This window comes from Haematobia irritans, chromosome 5 (assembly GCF_050003625.1).
Source record: "Haematobia irritans isolate KBUSLIRL chromosome 5, ASM5000362v1, whole genome shotgun sequence".
Lineage (NCBI taxonomy): Eukaryota > Metazoa > Arthropoda > Insecta > Diptera > Muscidae > Haematobia > Haematobia irritans.
Window position 1 is genome coordinate 116047821 of NC_134401.1, and position 17590 is coordinate 116065410.

General features: G+C 29.9%; 1 protein-coding gene across 16 annotated transcripts in view; it reads left to right on the plus strand.

Annotated features, from left to right (window-relative positions):
* Positions 1 to 17590, plus strand: part of mim (missing-in-metastasis) — a 333252-nt gene that overhangs the window by 250845 nt on the left and 64817 nt on the right. For all 16 annotated transcript variants that reach the window (XM_075312282.1, XM_075312283.1, XM_075312286.1 and 13 more), the window contains exons 4-5: positions 6859 to 6920; positions 12779 to 12852. In XM_075312282.1, the coding sequence (XP_075168397.1) occupies positions 6859 to 6920; positions 12779 to 12852 (136 nt within the window). The remainder of the gene's footprint in view (positions 1 to 6858; positions 6921 to 12778; positions 12853 to 17590) is intronic.

Sequence of the window (17590 nt, forward strand, 5' to 3'; positions counted from 1 at the left end):
TTTAGTTGAAATTTTGCACAGGGAGTAGAATTAGCATTGTAGCTATGCGTTCAAAATTTGGTTGAAATCGGTTCAGATTTAGATATAGCTCCAATATATAGCTTTCGGCCGATTTACACTCATATGACCACAGAGGCCAATTTTTTCAACATTCATGATAAGAGAAGTTCACGATCCTCACTGCAGTCGGTCCTATCTCCTTGTCCAAGGACTTGCCAAAATCTACGGGAATGCAAATATGTATATCTAGCCTAACCCACTCACACTCTCTATCCCAAAACAAAATCCCTATTCCATCCCTATTCCTTCGTAGGCAAAGTCTGCACAGAATCCTCCTAGTTTGTGCCGACGACTTTGAAAGCAATCCAGGATTAGTGAATTACGTAGGTCCAGTCTGGTCGCGACCATTCACGCATTCACGACATTCTGTGATGTCGCCCTCACTATATTTATTAATTGAAAATGTTTCAATCAACCTTTTAATTGGAAATATTTTCGTGATATTTTTTTCTGTACACCATTTTTCTGAGTATACAAAATATTCATAAAAAAATTGTCTATACTGGTAATAACTGCAATGAATTCATTCTTTATTAAACCCCATAAAGTATACAACATGTAAAAAAAAAACTTTTGAATAAGCTTTCCTAATGTCACACCAAACAGAACGAATATTCTGTTTATCCCATTGTTCATCAATTTTCTCTGTTTTCTTAATTTTCATCATTTATTGATAACATAATTATATCCGTCCTTCTTCAATCTCCGGTATATTGTGTCGCATACAATAATCCACTTCACTTACATTGAACCCTGGGATTTTTGTAATAATCAGTGTTTTGGCATATTTACCCAAACATCTCCAAAAGCTAATCTAACAAAAACGAAGGATATAACTTAGGGCTTATACACTCATACCCTTTGACTTGACATTTTAAGACTTTTAATATTTTGCTCAAATCACTTCACATCCAAACAGCTCCAACAGCAACCCTAACCGAAGGCAACGAAAATGGATGGAAGAAAACAAATGAATAATACCAATATTTAATCAATTTATCTGACATGTAAAAGGAAAAAGCAAAAATCTCTTAGCATATGTGTTGGGGTAGGGGTTGGAGGAAAAAGTAAATATTATTACATACTTTTAGGAGGAGTATTATAAAATGATTTACAGTGATTTATAAAATCATACTGAAAATATATTTCATGGCTCATTATTTATTATCATAAATGTTTATGTGGGCTATCTTAATAAAAACTTCAAAATTGATGCCTGCAATCATGAAATTTTATTAATATTTTCTTCTTATCCTTTGGGGTATGTTAAGCTGACGATATGAAAATATATTGTTATATAAAATCTATTTTTATTACTTTGTTTTTGGTTTTTCTTATTTGAAATAAACATAGTTTTAGCCATTGGAAATAGGTCGTCTAAAAATTTAATATTCAAATTTATTATGCAATATGCGAAATTGGTTATACATATATGAGCAATAATTTTGTGATAGTTTTGTTGTTTTGTTTTCAAAATAATTGGATTTGGATTTCTCCATTTCTTTCCAAATTGATCCGTTTGTGAACATATAAATTGATCAGGTTTACTTGGCAAAGTGTACACCTTCGATTGGCCACAAGAACTCAAGCACCCACAATTGTAATGGTGTGGGCCGACGGGAGAATGACCTAAAACCTATTAAAGTCCGGGACAGGCAAACATTTCGGCAGCAGATCATAGACATTCCAGTAGGACTCAGCACCACCGCACTTCGTAAGCTTCAACTACCCAGCAAAAAAATTTGGAAGTTGTTCTTAAGGCACAACTTTAAAAGCACTTCCAAAAATGTCCTCCCAAAGATGTTCTTTATTTTAACTGCACAGGAAGTTCATTTGAGTCAATTTTTTATAACTCGCTTTTTTATATTTTTTAATGGGAAATTTAAAATTTTATTGTTTCAAATAGGTTAAAAAAACAGATTAAAAATTAATAAAATAGTGGAAATTATTTAAATTTTGCCGAAAAATATGCTAAATCCTTTCTAGAAAAATTGCGAATTTTTGAAAATATTTGATGTAAAATGTTCCGGACAAGCGTTATAATGCATTAAAATTCATAAAAAAAATTTAAAAATTATTTACTCGTCAAAATATCACAAAATTTCTTTATTCACATAGATCAGGGGCCGGACCTGAGCAATATTGCCAAAGATACCATGTGTCCATCTCGTCTCCTTCGGGGTGTTACACTACCCAGCAAAAAAAATTGGAAGTTGTTCCACAAACATTTCTTTTAAAGCCCATCCCAGAATCCCCCATCGAGTTTTTCCAACTTCCGATACAGTCCTTTTGGAGAAGTCCACAAACATTTCTTCTAAAGAGCATCGTGGGATCCCCCAATGATTTTTTCCACTTCCGATACAGTCCTTTTGGACAAGTACACAAACATTTCTTCTAAAGCGCATCTTGGGATCCCCCAATGATTTTTTTCTACTTCCGATGCAGTCCTTGTGGACAAGTATTACAAAAAACGCAATCAAGCTATTTGAAGTGCAAATTTTGTACAAAATAATAGAAAACTAATAAAAAAGCATAAAAAAATAGAAAATTAATTAAAAAAAAATAAAAAAAATAATAATAAAAAAAAATAAATTTTATCCCCGCTGGGATTTGAACCTGTGCCGTTTGACTTTTTCGCTTCCATGGAAGTTCTTTTGAGAAGGTTTTGCAAATTACGAGAATTTTTTTTTTTTTTTGATTTTTAATGGAAATAATATATTTATACGAAAATATATGCCGAAAATAAGAAATAAAAACAATGCAATGATAGCATAAAAAAATATTTTTTTAGAAAAATATTTGATAAAAAAATTGCCGCTGGTGAGATTTGAACCTGCGTTTCTTATTTTTTCGTTCATACTAATAAAGAACATCTCGAGAAGCAATTAGAATGTTATTCCTTGGTGTCGTATTACGATCATATCACAAACACAAAAACACAATCAATTGACCTTTCGACGCTTTATGTTCAATGGCGTTTGTGGCTGAGTGTGCTAAGGCGTTCTGTTATGGTGCCAGCAAACCTTGGTCGGAGCGAAAAAGTTTTTCAAATTGTAGAAATTACATAATAGGAAAATAATAGTGTAATAAAACATATGGATAAAAAAAAGTGAAATTGGTTGTAAGAAAAAATTTTTTTTCGCTTTTTAAATTTCTTCATTCAAATTAACTTCCAGGGCACAACTTCTAAAGCAATGCAAATGATCCAAAAAGGGAGTACTTCCGTCCTATGACAAGCTCATGTAAAATTCATTGGAAATGATCCAAGTTTGCACTACTTCCGGATCACAGATTGGGGATCCATACTACTTTTTTGGAAGCTCTTGTTTTGCTGGGAATATATACACTCAACAAAAAGTTTACTTGGATCCAAAGATTTTGAATTCCCTTAAGAAGTTTGGTATTGATTCCGAGCCAAAGATGCAGTTTTTTTTGTATTGCCGTAATACGTTGATAATCCTTGAAGATCTCAAAAAAAATGATTTCTATAAAATTTTGGTAGCATTTTATTATACCCTCCATCATAGGATGGGGGTATATTAACTTTGTCATTCCGTTTGTAACACATCGAAATATTGCTCTAAGACCCCATAAGGTATATATATTCTGGGTCGTGGTGAAATTCTGAGTCGATCTAAGCATGTCCGTCCGTCCGTCCGTCAGTCTGTTGAAATCACGCTAACTTCCGAACGAAACAAGCTATCGACTTGAAACTTGGCACAAGTAGTTGTTATCGATGTAGGTCGGATGGTATTTAAAATGGGCCATATCGGTCCACTTTTACGTATAGCCCCCATATAAGGGGACCCTCAGATTTGGCTTGTGGAGCCTCTAACAGAAGCATATTTCATCCGATCCGGCTGAAATTTGGTACATGGTGTTGGAATATGGTCTCTAACAACCATGCAAAAATTGGTCCACATCGGTCCATAATTATATATAGCCCCCATATAAACCGATCCCCCGATTTGGCTTGCGGAGCCTCTAAGAGAACCAAATTTCACCCGGTCCGGCTGAAATTTGGTACATGGTGTTAGTATATGGTCTTTAACAACCATGCAAAAATTGGTTCATATCGGTCCATAATTACATATAGTCCCCATATAAACCGATCCCCCGATTTGGCTTGCGGAGCCTCTTAGAAGGGCAAAAGTCATCCGATCCGATTGAAATTTGGTACATGATGTTGGTATGTGGTCTCTAACAATCATGCAAAAATTGGTCCACATCGGTGCATAATTATATATAGCCCCCATATAAACCGATCCCCAGATTTGGCTTGCGGAGCCTCAAAGAGAAGCGAATTTCATCCGATCCGGCTGAAATTTGGTACATGGTATTGGTATATGGTCTCTAACAACCGTGCAAAAATTGGTCCACATCGGTCCATAATTATATATGGCGCCCATATAAACCGATCCCCAGATTTGGGTTGCGGAGCCTCAAAGAGAAGCAAATTTCATCCGATCCGCCTGAAATTTGGTACATGATATTGGTATATGGTCTCTAACAACCATGCAAAAATTGGTCCACATCGGTTCATAATTATATATAGCCCCTATGTTCGGTCGATTCCTGCTACGACCGAACACCAAAAAGTTTTTCAGCGGTGGATTATCCCACCTCAGTAATGCTGGTGACATTTCTGAGGGTTTCAAAGCTTCTCTAAGTGGTTTCACTGGAATGTGGAACGCCGTTCGGACTCGGCTATAAAAAGGAGGTCCCTTGTCATTGAGCCTAACATGGAATCGGGCAGCACTCAGTGATAAGAGAGAAGTTCACCACTGTGGTATCACAATGGACTGAATAGTCTAAGTGAGCCTGATACATTGGGCTGCCACATAACCTAACCTAACCTAACCTAGCCCCTATATAAACCGATCCCCAGATTTGGCTTGCGAAGTCTCCAAGAGAAGCAAATTTCATCCAATCCGGTTGTAATTGGAACATGGTGTTAGTATATGATCTTTAAAAACCGTGCCAGAATTGGTCCATATCGGTCCATATATATATATATAGCCCCCATATAAAACATTCTCCAGATTTGACCTCCGGAGCCTCTTGGAGGAGCAAAATTCATCCGATCCGGTTCAAATTAGGCACGTGGTGTTAGTATATGGTCGCTAACAACCATACCAAAATTGGTCCAATCACACAAAAATTGGTCCATATCGGTTCATAATCATGGTTGCCACTAGAGCCAAAAATAATCTACCAAAATTTTATTTCTATAGAAAATTTTGTCAAAATTTTATTTCTATAGAAAATTTTGTCAAAATTTTATTTCTATAGAAAATTTTGTCAAAATTTTATTTCTAGAGAAAATTTTGTTAAAATTTTATTCGGTTCATAATAAAATTTTCATCATTGTCAAAATTTTATTTCTATAGAAAATTTTGTCAAAATTTTATTTCTATAGCAAATTTTGTTCAAATTTTATTCGGTTCATAATCATGGTTGCCACTCGAGCAAAAAATAATCTACCAAGATTTTATTTCTATAGAAAATTTTGTCAAAAGTTTATTTCTATAGAAAATTTTGTTAAAATTTTATTTCTGTAGAAATTTTTGTCAAAATTTTCTTTCTATAGAAAATTTTGTCAAAATTTTTATTTCTATAGAAAATTTTGTGAAAATTTTATTTCTATAGAAAATTTTGTTAAAATTTTATTTCTATCTTTTTTTATTTCTTTGTCAAACTGAATTATATACGTATTGGATCGATCTTTTTTGATTTAATATGTACCACATATGGACTTACATACAATTTAGAAGATGGTGTTAGGAGGTTTTAAGATACCTTGCCAATGGCAAGCGTTACCGCAACTTAAGTAATTCGATTGTGGATGGCAGTGTTTAGATGAAGTTTCTACGCAATCCATGATGGAGGGTACATAAGCTTCGGCCTGGCCGAACTTACGGCCGTATATACTTGTTTTTTATTTATTTATTTATTTTTTTTTTTTTTTTCTAAAGAGGTCATATATTTTTTCTCTTTTGTTGGCAAAATTGTCAAATTTAATCCCTTAAATGCATTGGGCTCGGTTGTTGTAAATAAATAATATGTGACATTTTAGTCTGCATCATTGAGTACTACCATGTGCAACATTGTTCAATAATCTGTATTAATAAGCGCAGTGAGTTTTGCATGATGGAAACCGGTGTCAACCCATCATGATTCATTACACAACGATGATGGTTTGTGTTGACAGCGGTGGGGCAAGTGTATCCGTCCGTTTCCACTCATATGTGCTACTTACACCAAAACCAATGACACCTCTTTGCATCGCCACCTAAAGATTTTCTCTTCAATTTAAATATAGAATGTGGCAAGCATCGTCAACATCATCATTAGCATCGTCGTAATAATCACCAGCATCACCACTAAAATTTCGTGTTCGTTGTCAACATTGTCATAATTAAGCCCAAGCTTTTCAGCATCACCATCATCATCATCATCATCATCTACATTATTGATGTAATCGTCATCATCATCACCATCAGCTACTTTATAAAGAAAATGATGTGTGACGAGAAGGCATTAGGTACTTAAGTTCATCGACTGTGTTTTTTAAACCCTACGGTGTCAGCATTTTATACAGCCCACCATTAATTCCAAATACTTTGATTAATTCCATTTGAGCTTTTTTTTATCAGGATATTTGATCTTAATTGAAATATCCTTTTTTCTTTCTCAATTATTCTTTAATAACTGATAATATTTTATATTCATTGTTCTCATTTCTTCAAAGAATTTGTAATTAATGATTTGTATTTCCGCTTTTTTTTATAATTCCAGAATACTTCACCATTATGGGAGGATTTTGTAGCCAAGGCCAGCAAATTACATGCTTGTTTAAGGTAAGCTTTCAATGAGTCTATGACAAAGACAGAAATATCCACAATAAAATTTTAACAATATTTTTTATATTTTTTGTTTGATTCGCACAGAAAACAATACACAAAAAAAAAATCCACGAAAATTTTTCCAATTCCAATTTTTCTAAAAAATATTCAATTAAAAATTTAATTGTTTCAACAATTTTTTTTAATTGAAACAAAAATCAATCACAAAAATTAATAGTATCGATTAATCTTTCAATTGGATCAATTAATTTTTTAATTGTCCATCAATTAATTTTTTAATTGATACTATCATTTCTGTGATTGAAGACATTTCAATTCAAAAAATTAATTGGATCAATTCGCACAGAAAACAATACAAAAAAAAAAAAATCCACGAAAATTTTTCCAATTCCAATTTTTCTAAAAAATATTCAATTAAAAATTTAATTGTTTCAACAATTTTTTTTAATTGAAACAAAAATCAATCACAAAAATTAATAGTATCGATTAATCTTTCAATTGGATCAATTAATTTTTTAATTGTCCATCAATTAATTTTTTAATTGATACTATCATTTCTGTGATTGAAGACATTTCAATAAAAAAATTAATTGGATCAATTAATTTCGTGATTGAATCCGAAAAAAAATTTTTTGTGTGTATCACCAAAATATTTCCAATTAAAAAGTTGATTGAAATTAAAAATTTTTTCAATTAATAAATTAATTGATACAAATGATTTTTTTAATCAAGATAGATTTAATTAAAAAATTAATTGATACAATTAAATTTTTAGTGAAACTCGGAAGACTAAGTCAGCGATGGAAATTTTTTAAAATTTTGAATTAAAAACTTATTCCAAACGATCAAATCAAACACAAAGTCAGTTAAGAAAGTAACCAGAAAAAATTATCACCAAAACTTGTTCAATTAATATTTTAATTGAATTTTAACAAATATTAAATTAAAACCTTAATTGATTCTAAACATTTTTTAATTGTAACGAAAATCAATCTTAATTAATTGTATCAATTATTTTTTTAATTGGAACAATTAATTATACCCTGCGCCACACTGTGGAACAGGGTATTATAAGTTAGTGCATATGTTTGTAACACCCAGAAGGAGACGAGATAGACACATGGTGTCTTTGGCAATAATGCTCAGGGTGGGTCCCTGAGTCGATATAACCATGTCCGTCTGTCCGTCCGTCCGTCTGTCTGTGAACACATTTTTGTGATCAAAGTCTAGGTCGCAATTTAAGTCCAATCGCCTTCAAATTTGGCACATGTTCCTAATTTGGGTCAGAATAAAACCCTATTGATTTTGGAAGTAATCGGTTCAAATTTAGATATAGCACCCATATATATCTTTCGCCCGATATGCACTAATATGGACCCAGCTGCCAGAGTTTTATACCGATTTGCTTGAAATTTTGTACAAACATAACACTTAGTCGTATAGTCAAGTGTGCAACATTTGATTGAAATCAGTTCAGATTTAGATATAGCTCCCATATATATCTTTCGCCCGATATTGACTTATATGGCCCCAGAAGCCAGATTTTTGGCCGAATTTGGTTAAAATTTTGCACTAGGTTTACAATTAGTAGTATAGTCAAGTGTGCAAAATTTGATTGAAATCGGTTCAGATTTAGATATAGCTCCCATATATATCTTTCGCCCGATATGGACTAATATGGTCCTAAAAGCCAGAGTTTTGGCACAATTTGGTTGAAATTATTGCACAGGGAGTAAATTTAGCATTGTTGCTATGCGTGCCAAATTTGGTTGAAATCGGCTCAGATTTAGATATAGCTCCCATATATATCTTTCGCCCGATATGCATTTATATGGATCCAGAAGCCAGAGTTTTATCCCGATTAGCTTGAAATTTTGCACAAGGAGTACAATTGGTAGTATAGTCAAGTGTGCCAAATTTGATTGAAATCGGTTCAGATTTAGATATAGCTTCCATATATATTTATCGCCCGATATGGACTTATATGGCCCCAGAAGCCAGAGTTTTGGCCCAATTTGGTTGAAATTTCGCACTAGGAGTACAATTAGTAATATGTGTGCTAAATTTGATTGAAATCGGTTCAGATTTAGATATAGCTCCCATATATATGTTTTTCTGATTTCCACAAAAATGGTCAAAATACCAACATTTTCCTTGTTAAATCGCCACTGCTTAGTCGAAAAATTGTAAAAATGACCAATTTTCCTAAATTTTTAATACATATATATCGAGCTATAAATCATAAATAAACTTTTCCGAAGTTTCCTTAAAGATAAATCATAAATAAACTTTTCCGAAGTTTCCTTAAAATTGCTTCAGATTTAAATGTTTCCCACATTTTTTACAAACATTGTGTTCCACCCTACACCCAGAGAAGGAATATGATCACCTCAAACATGTTTTAAGAGCAAAATGTTATTTTTGGGTGGTGACCATGTAACATGGTTTTCGCAACCATGTTATTTTCTCTAAAATCATGTATCTGATTTCGGCAAGCAGGTTATATTTGACGAGAAAATAACATTTTAGTGACAAACATGTTACATGGTCACCATACAAAAATAACATTTTGCTCTTGAAACATGTTTGAGGTGATCATATTCCTTCTCTGCGTGTAGTACATTAGCCGACTTAAATTTTGAGTCTATAGATTTTGTAGAAGTCTATCACATTCTGTCCAGATCGAGTGATATTTAAATGTATATATTTGGGACAAACCTTTATATATAGCCCCCAACACATTTGACGGATGTAGTATGGTATCGAAAATTTAGATCTACAAAGTGGTGCAGGGTATAATATAGTCGGCCCCGCCCGACTTTAGACTTTCCTTACTTGTTTTTTAATTGATTTTAGTGATTGATACTATAATTTGATTGAAGACATTTCAATTAAAAATTAATTGGATCATTTCATAATTGAAGATTAAAAATAATTTTTTGTCTATAATCGAAAACAGTTACGTTTTTAATGAAAACAGTAATTGAGTTTTGCAATCAAGATCAATTAAATTTTTTGATTGAATCAATTAAAAAAATTGATTTAAATTTCCTAACGAAATCAATTAATTTTTTAATCAATTATTTTTTTATACCCAAATAAAACTGTGATTGATACTATCATTTTTGTGATTGATGACATTTCTATTAAAAAATTCATTGGATCAATTAATTTCGTGATTGAATCAGAACAAACATTTTTTGTGCGTGCAATTTTATTTGAACTTGAAACCGTTTGCAAATAAACAATTAATTCAGTACACATAAATTAATATAAATATTGAATTACAAAATTAATTGATTGAAATTTCAATCAAAACGTAAATTGAGTTAAATAATTGTTATTTGAATCAATATTTTTTTTAATTGACGTCGATAATAGATATTATCATTCCGTGATTGAAAAATGAATTGGGCTAATTAATTTGGTGATTGAAGCCGAAAATAATTTTTTCTGTGTACTCAAAGAAAAGCTTTGTAATATAAACTAATTTTGTCGTTAAAATTGAGCCAATAAAAAATTAAATTTTTTTATTGTTGTAATGATTTTTTTTATTATTTTATAACGAAACTGATGGAACAAGGATACAAAAACAGGACGGCTTACTGGGTACGCGTAATGCACAAATCCGAGTTACCAAATGTGGCAACAGAAATTGGCAGAAGAACGGAGTTCTGTGTATTTGACAATTAGAAAAAGCTTCGCAATATTAACAAAATTTTTATCCAAATTGAGCCAACGGAAAAATATATGCATGACATTTTTCATTGTAATGAAGTTTTAATTTAATAACGAAGTGTTTCACCGTATTGATGAACATTTTCATGGTCATAATGAAAATTTTTCGTCTTGTCAATTAAAAGTTTTCGTTGGCTCAATTTTAAAGAAATTTTCTTTTCGTAATTTCTGTGTATGCGAGCCAACCCCAGTTTCGACAGAACACCAAACAGTTTTTCAGTGATGGGTGCTGGTGACATTTATGAGTGTTTCAAAACTTTTCTAAGTGGTTTCACCGCCAATATGAAACGCCTTTCGGACTCGGCTGTAAAAAGTAGGTCCTTTGTCATTGAGCTTCCCAGCAAAAAAGCGTCGCCAAAAAAGTAATGAAAATGTTCTCTTTGATCCGGAAGTGGTGCAATATTGATGCAGAAGCGATGAATTTAACATGGGCTTGTCATAGGACGGAAGTCCTCCATTTCAACAACCGTTGCACTGAATTTGCATCACGTCTTTAGATGTGATCCGAATTCAATGTTTTGGATGTAAATTAAAAAAATTCTGTGATATTTTGTCAAATAAATAATTTTTATAATATTTAATGGATTCAAAAATTCACAATTTTTTCAGATTGGATTTAGCATTTTTTTTCGACAAAATTTAAATGATTTGTATCATTTTATGAATTCTTACTCTGTTTTTAACTTATTTGAAACAAAAAAAGTTAAAATTACCCATTAATAAAAAATACGAAAAAACCAAGCTATACAAAATTGAATTAAAAGAACTTCCTGGGTAGCTAAAATATAGGGAGTGCATCTTCTGGAAGTGCTTTTAAAGCTGGGTCTTTGGAAGAACTTCCAAATTTTTTTGCTGGATATGTGTGCAGATCTATATATCAGAGTTTCCTAATCCCTTGGAATTCGGAAGGCATTTCTCCCCAACAAAAAAATTTTGAAGTTCTTCCAGAGGAACAACTTTAAAAGCACTTCCAGAAGATGTACTCCCAATGATGTTCTTTATTTTAACTACACATGAAGTTCTTTTAATTCAATTTTTTATAATTTGCTTTTTTCATATTTTTAATGGGTAATGTTAACTTTTTTGTTTCAAATAGGTTACAATCAGAGCGCGAATTCTTAAAATGGTACAAATTATTTAAATTTTTTTCGAAAAAATGCTAAATCCAATCTGAAAAAATTGTGAATTTTTGAAAATATTTGAAGTCAAACGTTTCAGACAAGCGTTAGAATCCATTAAAAATTATAAAAAATTATAAAAATTATTTATTTGACAAAATATCACAGAAATTTTTAATTTACATCCAAAACATTGAATTCGGATCACACCTAAAGAAGTGATGCAAATTCAGTGCAACGGCTGATGAAATGGAGGACTTCCGTCCTATGGCAAGTCCATGTTAAATTCATCGCTTCTGCGTCAATTTTGCACCACTTCCGGATCCAAAAAGAACATTTTCATTACTTTTTTGGCGACGCTTTTTTTTGCTGGGTCCTTTTACTCTTTTTTGAATTTTTCGAGTGACCGAAATATCTTCTTGAATTGATGATTTTTAATTTCAGTACTTTTATAGGAGCCGTTAAAATTAAACTACACAAACATATTTACGTGTAAAACTTGTAATCGTTAAAAAAATCTAATTGTGTGTGGTCGAACCCCAACCAAAAAAAAAAAAAACAAAACTGATACAAAACAATAAAACAATTTTTTTGTTTTTGAAAACCATAAAACAATGTTTCAAATTTTATGGCTAACAAATAAATGAAATTACTTTGGACACTGTTAGCTTCAGTTTCCTCCTAAACAAATAAAAAAAGTAAAGCTAAACAATTCCTCATAAAAATTTTTGTTGGTTTCGTTGAAAATATTTCATGAAGTTCAAATATGCTTTAGAGTTAGCCAGCCAAAACAAACCACATGAATTTAAATTATTTCCTTGATTTTCATGTTGTCGCTTAGTTTTTATGTATATTTTTAAAGTTTTCTTGCTTTTTGTTGTTTATATTTCTCTAGTTGTAAGTTTTTCATTTTGCTACAAATTATTGTTGTTGTTATTGTTTACTTTGGTTTCTCATGCTCTTCTTCTATTTTTCGGTGATTCTTTTTTTTTACAGAGCGGCCATACAAGCTATCGCCTCATATTTGGATGCCTTCCAAAAAATCGCAGACGCAGCAACAAATTCAAGAGGTAAGTTCAAATGATGCTAGCTAGCATCATAAAAAAAAGATGCAAGATATCCCCAAAGAAGAAAAACTGGGTAACTAAAAATAATTGAAATATTTTTCTAGTAAAGCCTTAGATATTATGTAGTACATGCATTTGTATTGAAATAGATGGAGTTTAGATGTCTTACTTACTTGTATGACCGTTGGATAAGATATTTTGAAAGGTTTAAGATATGCAGGCCTTTTTGCAAATTTACAAAATTATCGAAGGCCAGATAAGGCTTCGAAAATTTTAACTTTCACGCAAAAAATGAATTGCTGTTCTGGGAAACGAACTTTTGGATCAACAAAGTTATCTTTTGTTTTTAAAGTTGTTTCTTTGAGGCTAAACAAAGTTGGTTGGAAACAAACGTGATATATTGAACAAAATATTGTCGTGAGGCCAACAATTTTTGCCTACTATATATCTTCATTTAAAGGCCATATATACAATATACCATCCTCTTTTTATCGACTTCTTGCCTACTATGGCCACCATGTCTAGTATCATGTGGTGGTTGATGGAACATGCGAGTATCATACATAATGAATACAAACATAGATGTTAGGTCAATGGTTAGGTGTATACATTTCCATTCCCTCCATCCATCAGGAAATTGTGGTGTAAACGATTATACGTGATGCTAAAAATTTTAATTAGCCGGGATGCAACACTTTTGTTAGTTTCTCTCATTTGGTAACACTTCAAGAGAGGAGTTGCGTCAACAATTACCTCTTGACATCGTTAAGATAAGTCGGGCGATGACAGTAGAAATATTTTTTAAGGAAAATACGTGATATATTGAAAATAATTGTCAAAATTTTATTTCTATAGAAAATTTTTGCAAAATTTTATCTCTATAGAAAATTTTTGTCAAAATTGCATTTGTATAGAAAATTTTGTCAACATTTTATTTCAATAGAAAATTTTGTCATAATTTTATTTCTATGGAAAATTTTGTCAAAATTTTATTTTTATAGAAAATTTTGCCAAATTATTATTTTTATAGAAAATTTTGACAAAATATTTCTATAGAAAATTTTGACAAAATGTTACTTCTATAGAAAATGTTGACAAAATTTTATTTCTATAGAAAATTTTGACAAAATATTATTTCTATAGAAAATTTTGACAAAATGTTATTTCTATAGAAAATTTTGTCAAAATTTTATTTTTACAGAAATTTTTTCAAAATATTATTTCTATATAAAAATTTTACTTCTATAGAAAATTTTGTAAATATTTTATTTCTATAGAAAATTTTGTAAAAATTTTATTTCTATAGAAAATTTTGTCAAAATTTTATTTCTATTAAAATTTTGTCAAAATTTTATTTCTATCGAAAATTTTGAATCAAAATTTTATTTCTATAGAAAATTTTGTCAAAATTTTATTTCTATAGAAAATTTTGTCAAAATTGTATTTCTATAGAAAATTTTGTCAAAAATTTATTTCTACCAAAATTTTTGTCAAAATCTTGTTTCTGTAGAAAATGTTCTTTCTATAGAAATTTTTGTCAAAATCTTGTTTCTGTAGAAAATTTTGTCAAAATTTAATTTCTTGGAAAATTTTTTATTCCAATAGAAAATTTCAAGTTTACCATAAAAAATCTGTTGCAATTATTATTTAGCATTTAGCCCCTCAACAGATGCAAAATTATCTGCGAGTTAAGAGCATTAATCAAATCTTGCCAAGTCGTAAGTAAAATCATTATAATTATGAAACTTGCAATAATTGTTGCTGCTACTGACAGTTGTGGTTCTTGCTGCCAACAAAAAGCAAGCAACAATGTCGTTGGCGATTGTCAGTTTTTTTACTATTTCTGTTGCAGGTTTTGACTGGCTTCCTTCCTACTCTTTGTGCAAATTTACAGAAGTCACTGGCGGTCAGTGATCTGATTTTACTTCTCCACCATACGTATCTATATCTTCATCAGCACAATAGAGAGGCTAAGATATTTATTTTACCTTTCTTACTTTGAAAAAATGTTGTGCAAAAATTTATACATTAGAAGGGGTTACAAAGTTCATTTTGAATGTTGCAATGTTTTAAAATTTTATTTTTAACAGGATATGGATCTATATCTAGATATGCGTTGTCTCATCATTATAGTTCTTTGGATTGATTGCAGCCCTCCCGTTTAGAGATCTACAGCGGCTTACATAACATTATTAAATATTGATTAGTAAAAATATTTAATATTGGTTATATCATTTCAAGAGTGATAAATATAATTTACTTTCAACAATTTAATTTTTTAATAATAGTAAACTATTGGTCTCATATTGAAAAATTTATATTTACCATATTTTCTCCATAGTCTATAATTCCCTATCATATCATAGAGATGCAGCTATTCGCCCGAACATGTAGTGGGTTTTTTATTTTGGCGGCATTTCGCATATTTTATTTATTTATTTTTATGCATTGTTAGTTTTCATTTCTTGCTTTTGCAATATTTTTATTGGCCCATTGTTTGTGATAGTTCATGGGGGTTTAGTGTATACAGTAAATGAGAGCAATGTGGAGATGTGGAGTGCCAACGAAAAGCGGAGTTGTTTTGTTTAGAGAATACATACCTTGGAAGCATTGGTTATTGTTTACATACTCATTGCAATGGATTATGTAACATAGTTTTTGGAGGGTTTCATTGCTACAAAGAAAGAAAATATTTGAAAATTGCCCAACAAAATAATATACGATATAGGATCACGGTTTCCACAGTTGGTAGAATTCTATCAAAAATGGTAGATTTTTTACTGTTGTATTAATGTTGACAAAATTTTCTATAGAAATAAAATTTTGATAAAATTTTCTATAGAAATAAAATTTTGACAAAATTTTTATATAGAAATAAAATTTTGACAAAATTTTCTACAGAAATAAAATTTTGACAAAATTTTCTATAGAAATAAAATTTTGATAAAATTTTCTATAGAAATAAAATGTTGACATAATTTTCTATAGAAATAAATTTTTGACAAAATTTTCTATAGAAATAAAATGTTGACAAAATTTTCTATAGAAATAAAATTTTGACAAAACTTCCGATAGAAATAAAATTTTGGCAAAATTTCCTATAGAAATAAAATTTTGGCAAAATTTCCCATAGAAATAAAATTTTGGCAAAATTTCCCATAGAAATAAAATTTTGACAAAATTTTCTATAGAAATAAAATTTTGACAAAATTTTCTATAGAAATAAAATTTTGACAAAATTTTTTATAGAAATAAAATTTTGACAAAATTTTCTATAGAAATAAAATTTTGACAAAATTTCCTATAGAAATAAAATTTTGACAACATTTTCTATAGAAATAAAATTTTGACAACATTTTCTATAGAAATAAAATTTTGACAAAATTTTCTATAGAAATAAAATTTTGACAAAATTTTCTATAGAAATAAAATTTGGACAAAATTTTCTATAGCAATAAAATTTTGACAAAATTTTCTATAGAAATAAAATGTTGACAAAATTTTCTATAGAAATAAAATGTTGACAAAATTTTCTATAGCAATAAAATTTTGACTAAATTTTCTACAGAAATAAAATTTTGACAAAATTTTCTATAGAAATTAATTTTCATTTTAGTCCATATTTATGGCACTGGTGATTTTTTTTTAAGAAGATAGAATACAAGATCACAATGGGAGCCACCGTTGTGCAATAGTCTCTACTAAAGCCTTTATGGCGCAGAGACGAACATTTCTTTGTAAATATTGAATTATTGAAATAAATAAATAAAAAATAAAAAAAAAATACACAGAAAAAATATAACCAAAATATTTCCAATTGAAAGGTTAATTGAAGCTGAAACTCGAAACATTAAGTCAATTAGGTTAATGATTGAAAATTTTTAAATCAGTTAATTAAAAAATTATTTGATACAATTAACTTTCTAATTAAACTCGGAAGACTTACCCCCATTTTCATGAAGCTCCAGTGTTACGTTAGCTAACGAGCTTTTACATCGTACTACGGATATATTTATCTGTCATCTTACCTACACCCTCACAAAAAATCGCTTCTGTAACATATACTCCCAAACATATTTTGCTTCAAGCATATACATTTTTGGGTATTGCCCAAACATTTATATGTTTGATCCCTTCCAATATATAATATGTTTGAAAGCATATTGGTCTAAACAATATATGTTTGGGTAGTCTAAGTTCCAAACATTTTGTATTTTTGACAAAATTTTCTATAGAAATAAAATTTTGACAAAATTTTCTATAGAAATAAAATTTTGACAAAATTTTCTATAGAAATAAAATTTTGACAAAATTTTCTATAGAAATAAAATTTTGACAAAATTTCCTATAGAAATAAAATTTTGACAACATTTTCTATAGAAATAAAATTTTGACAACATTTTCTATAGAAATAAAATTTTGACAACATTTTCTATAGAAATAAAATTTGGACAAAATTTTCTATAGAAATAAAATGTTGACAAAATTTTCTATAGAAATAAAATGTTGACAAAATTTTCTATAGCAATAAAATTTTGACTAAATTTTCTACAGAAATAAAATTTTGACAAAATTTTCTATAGAAATAAAATGTTGATAAAATTTTCTATAGAAATAAAATGTTGACAAAATTTTCTATAGAAATAAAATTTTGACAAAATTTTCTATGGCAATAAAATTTTGACAAAATTTTCTATAGAAATAAAATTTTGACAAAATTTTCTATAGAAATAAAATTTTG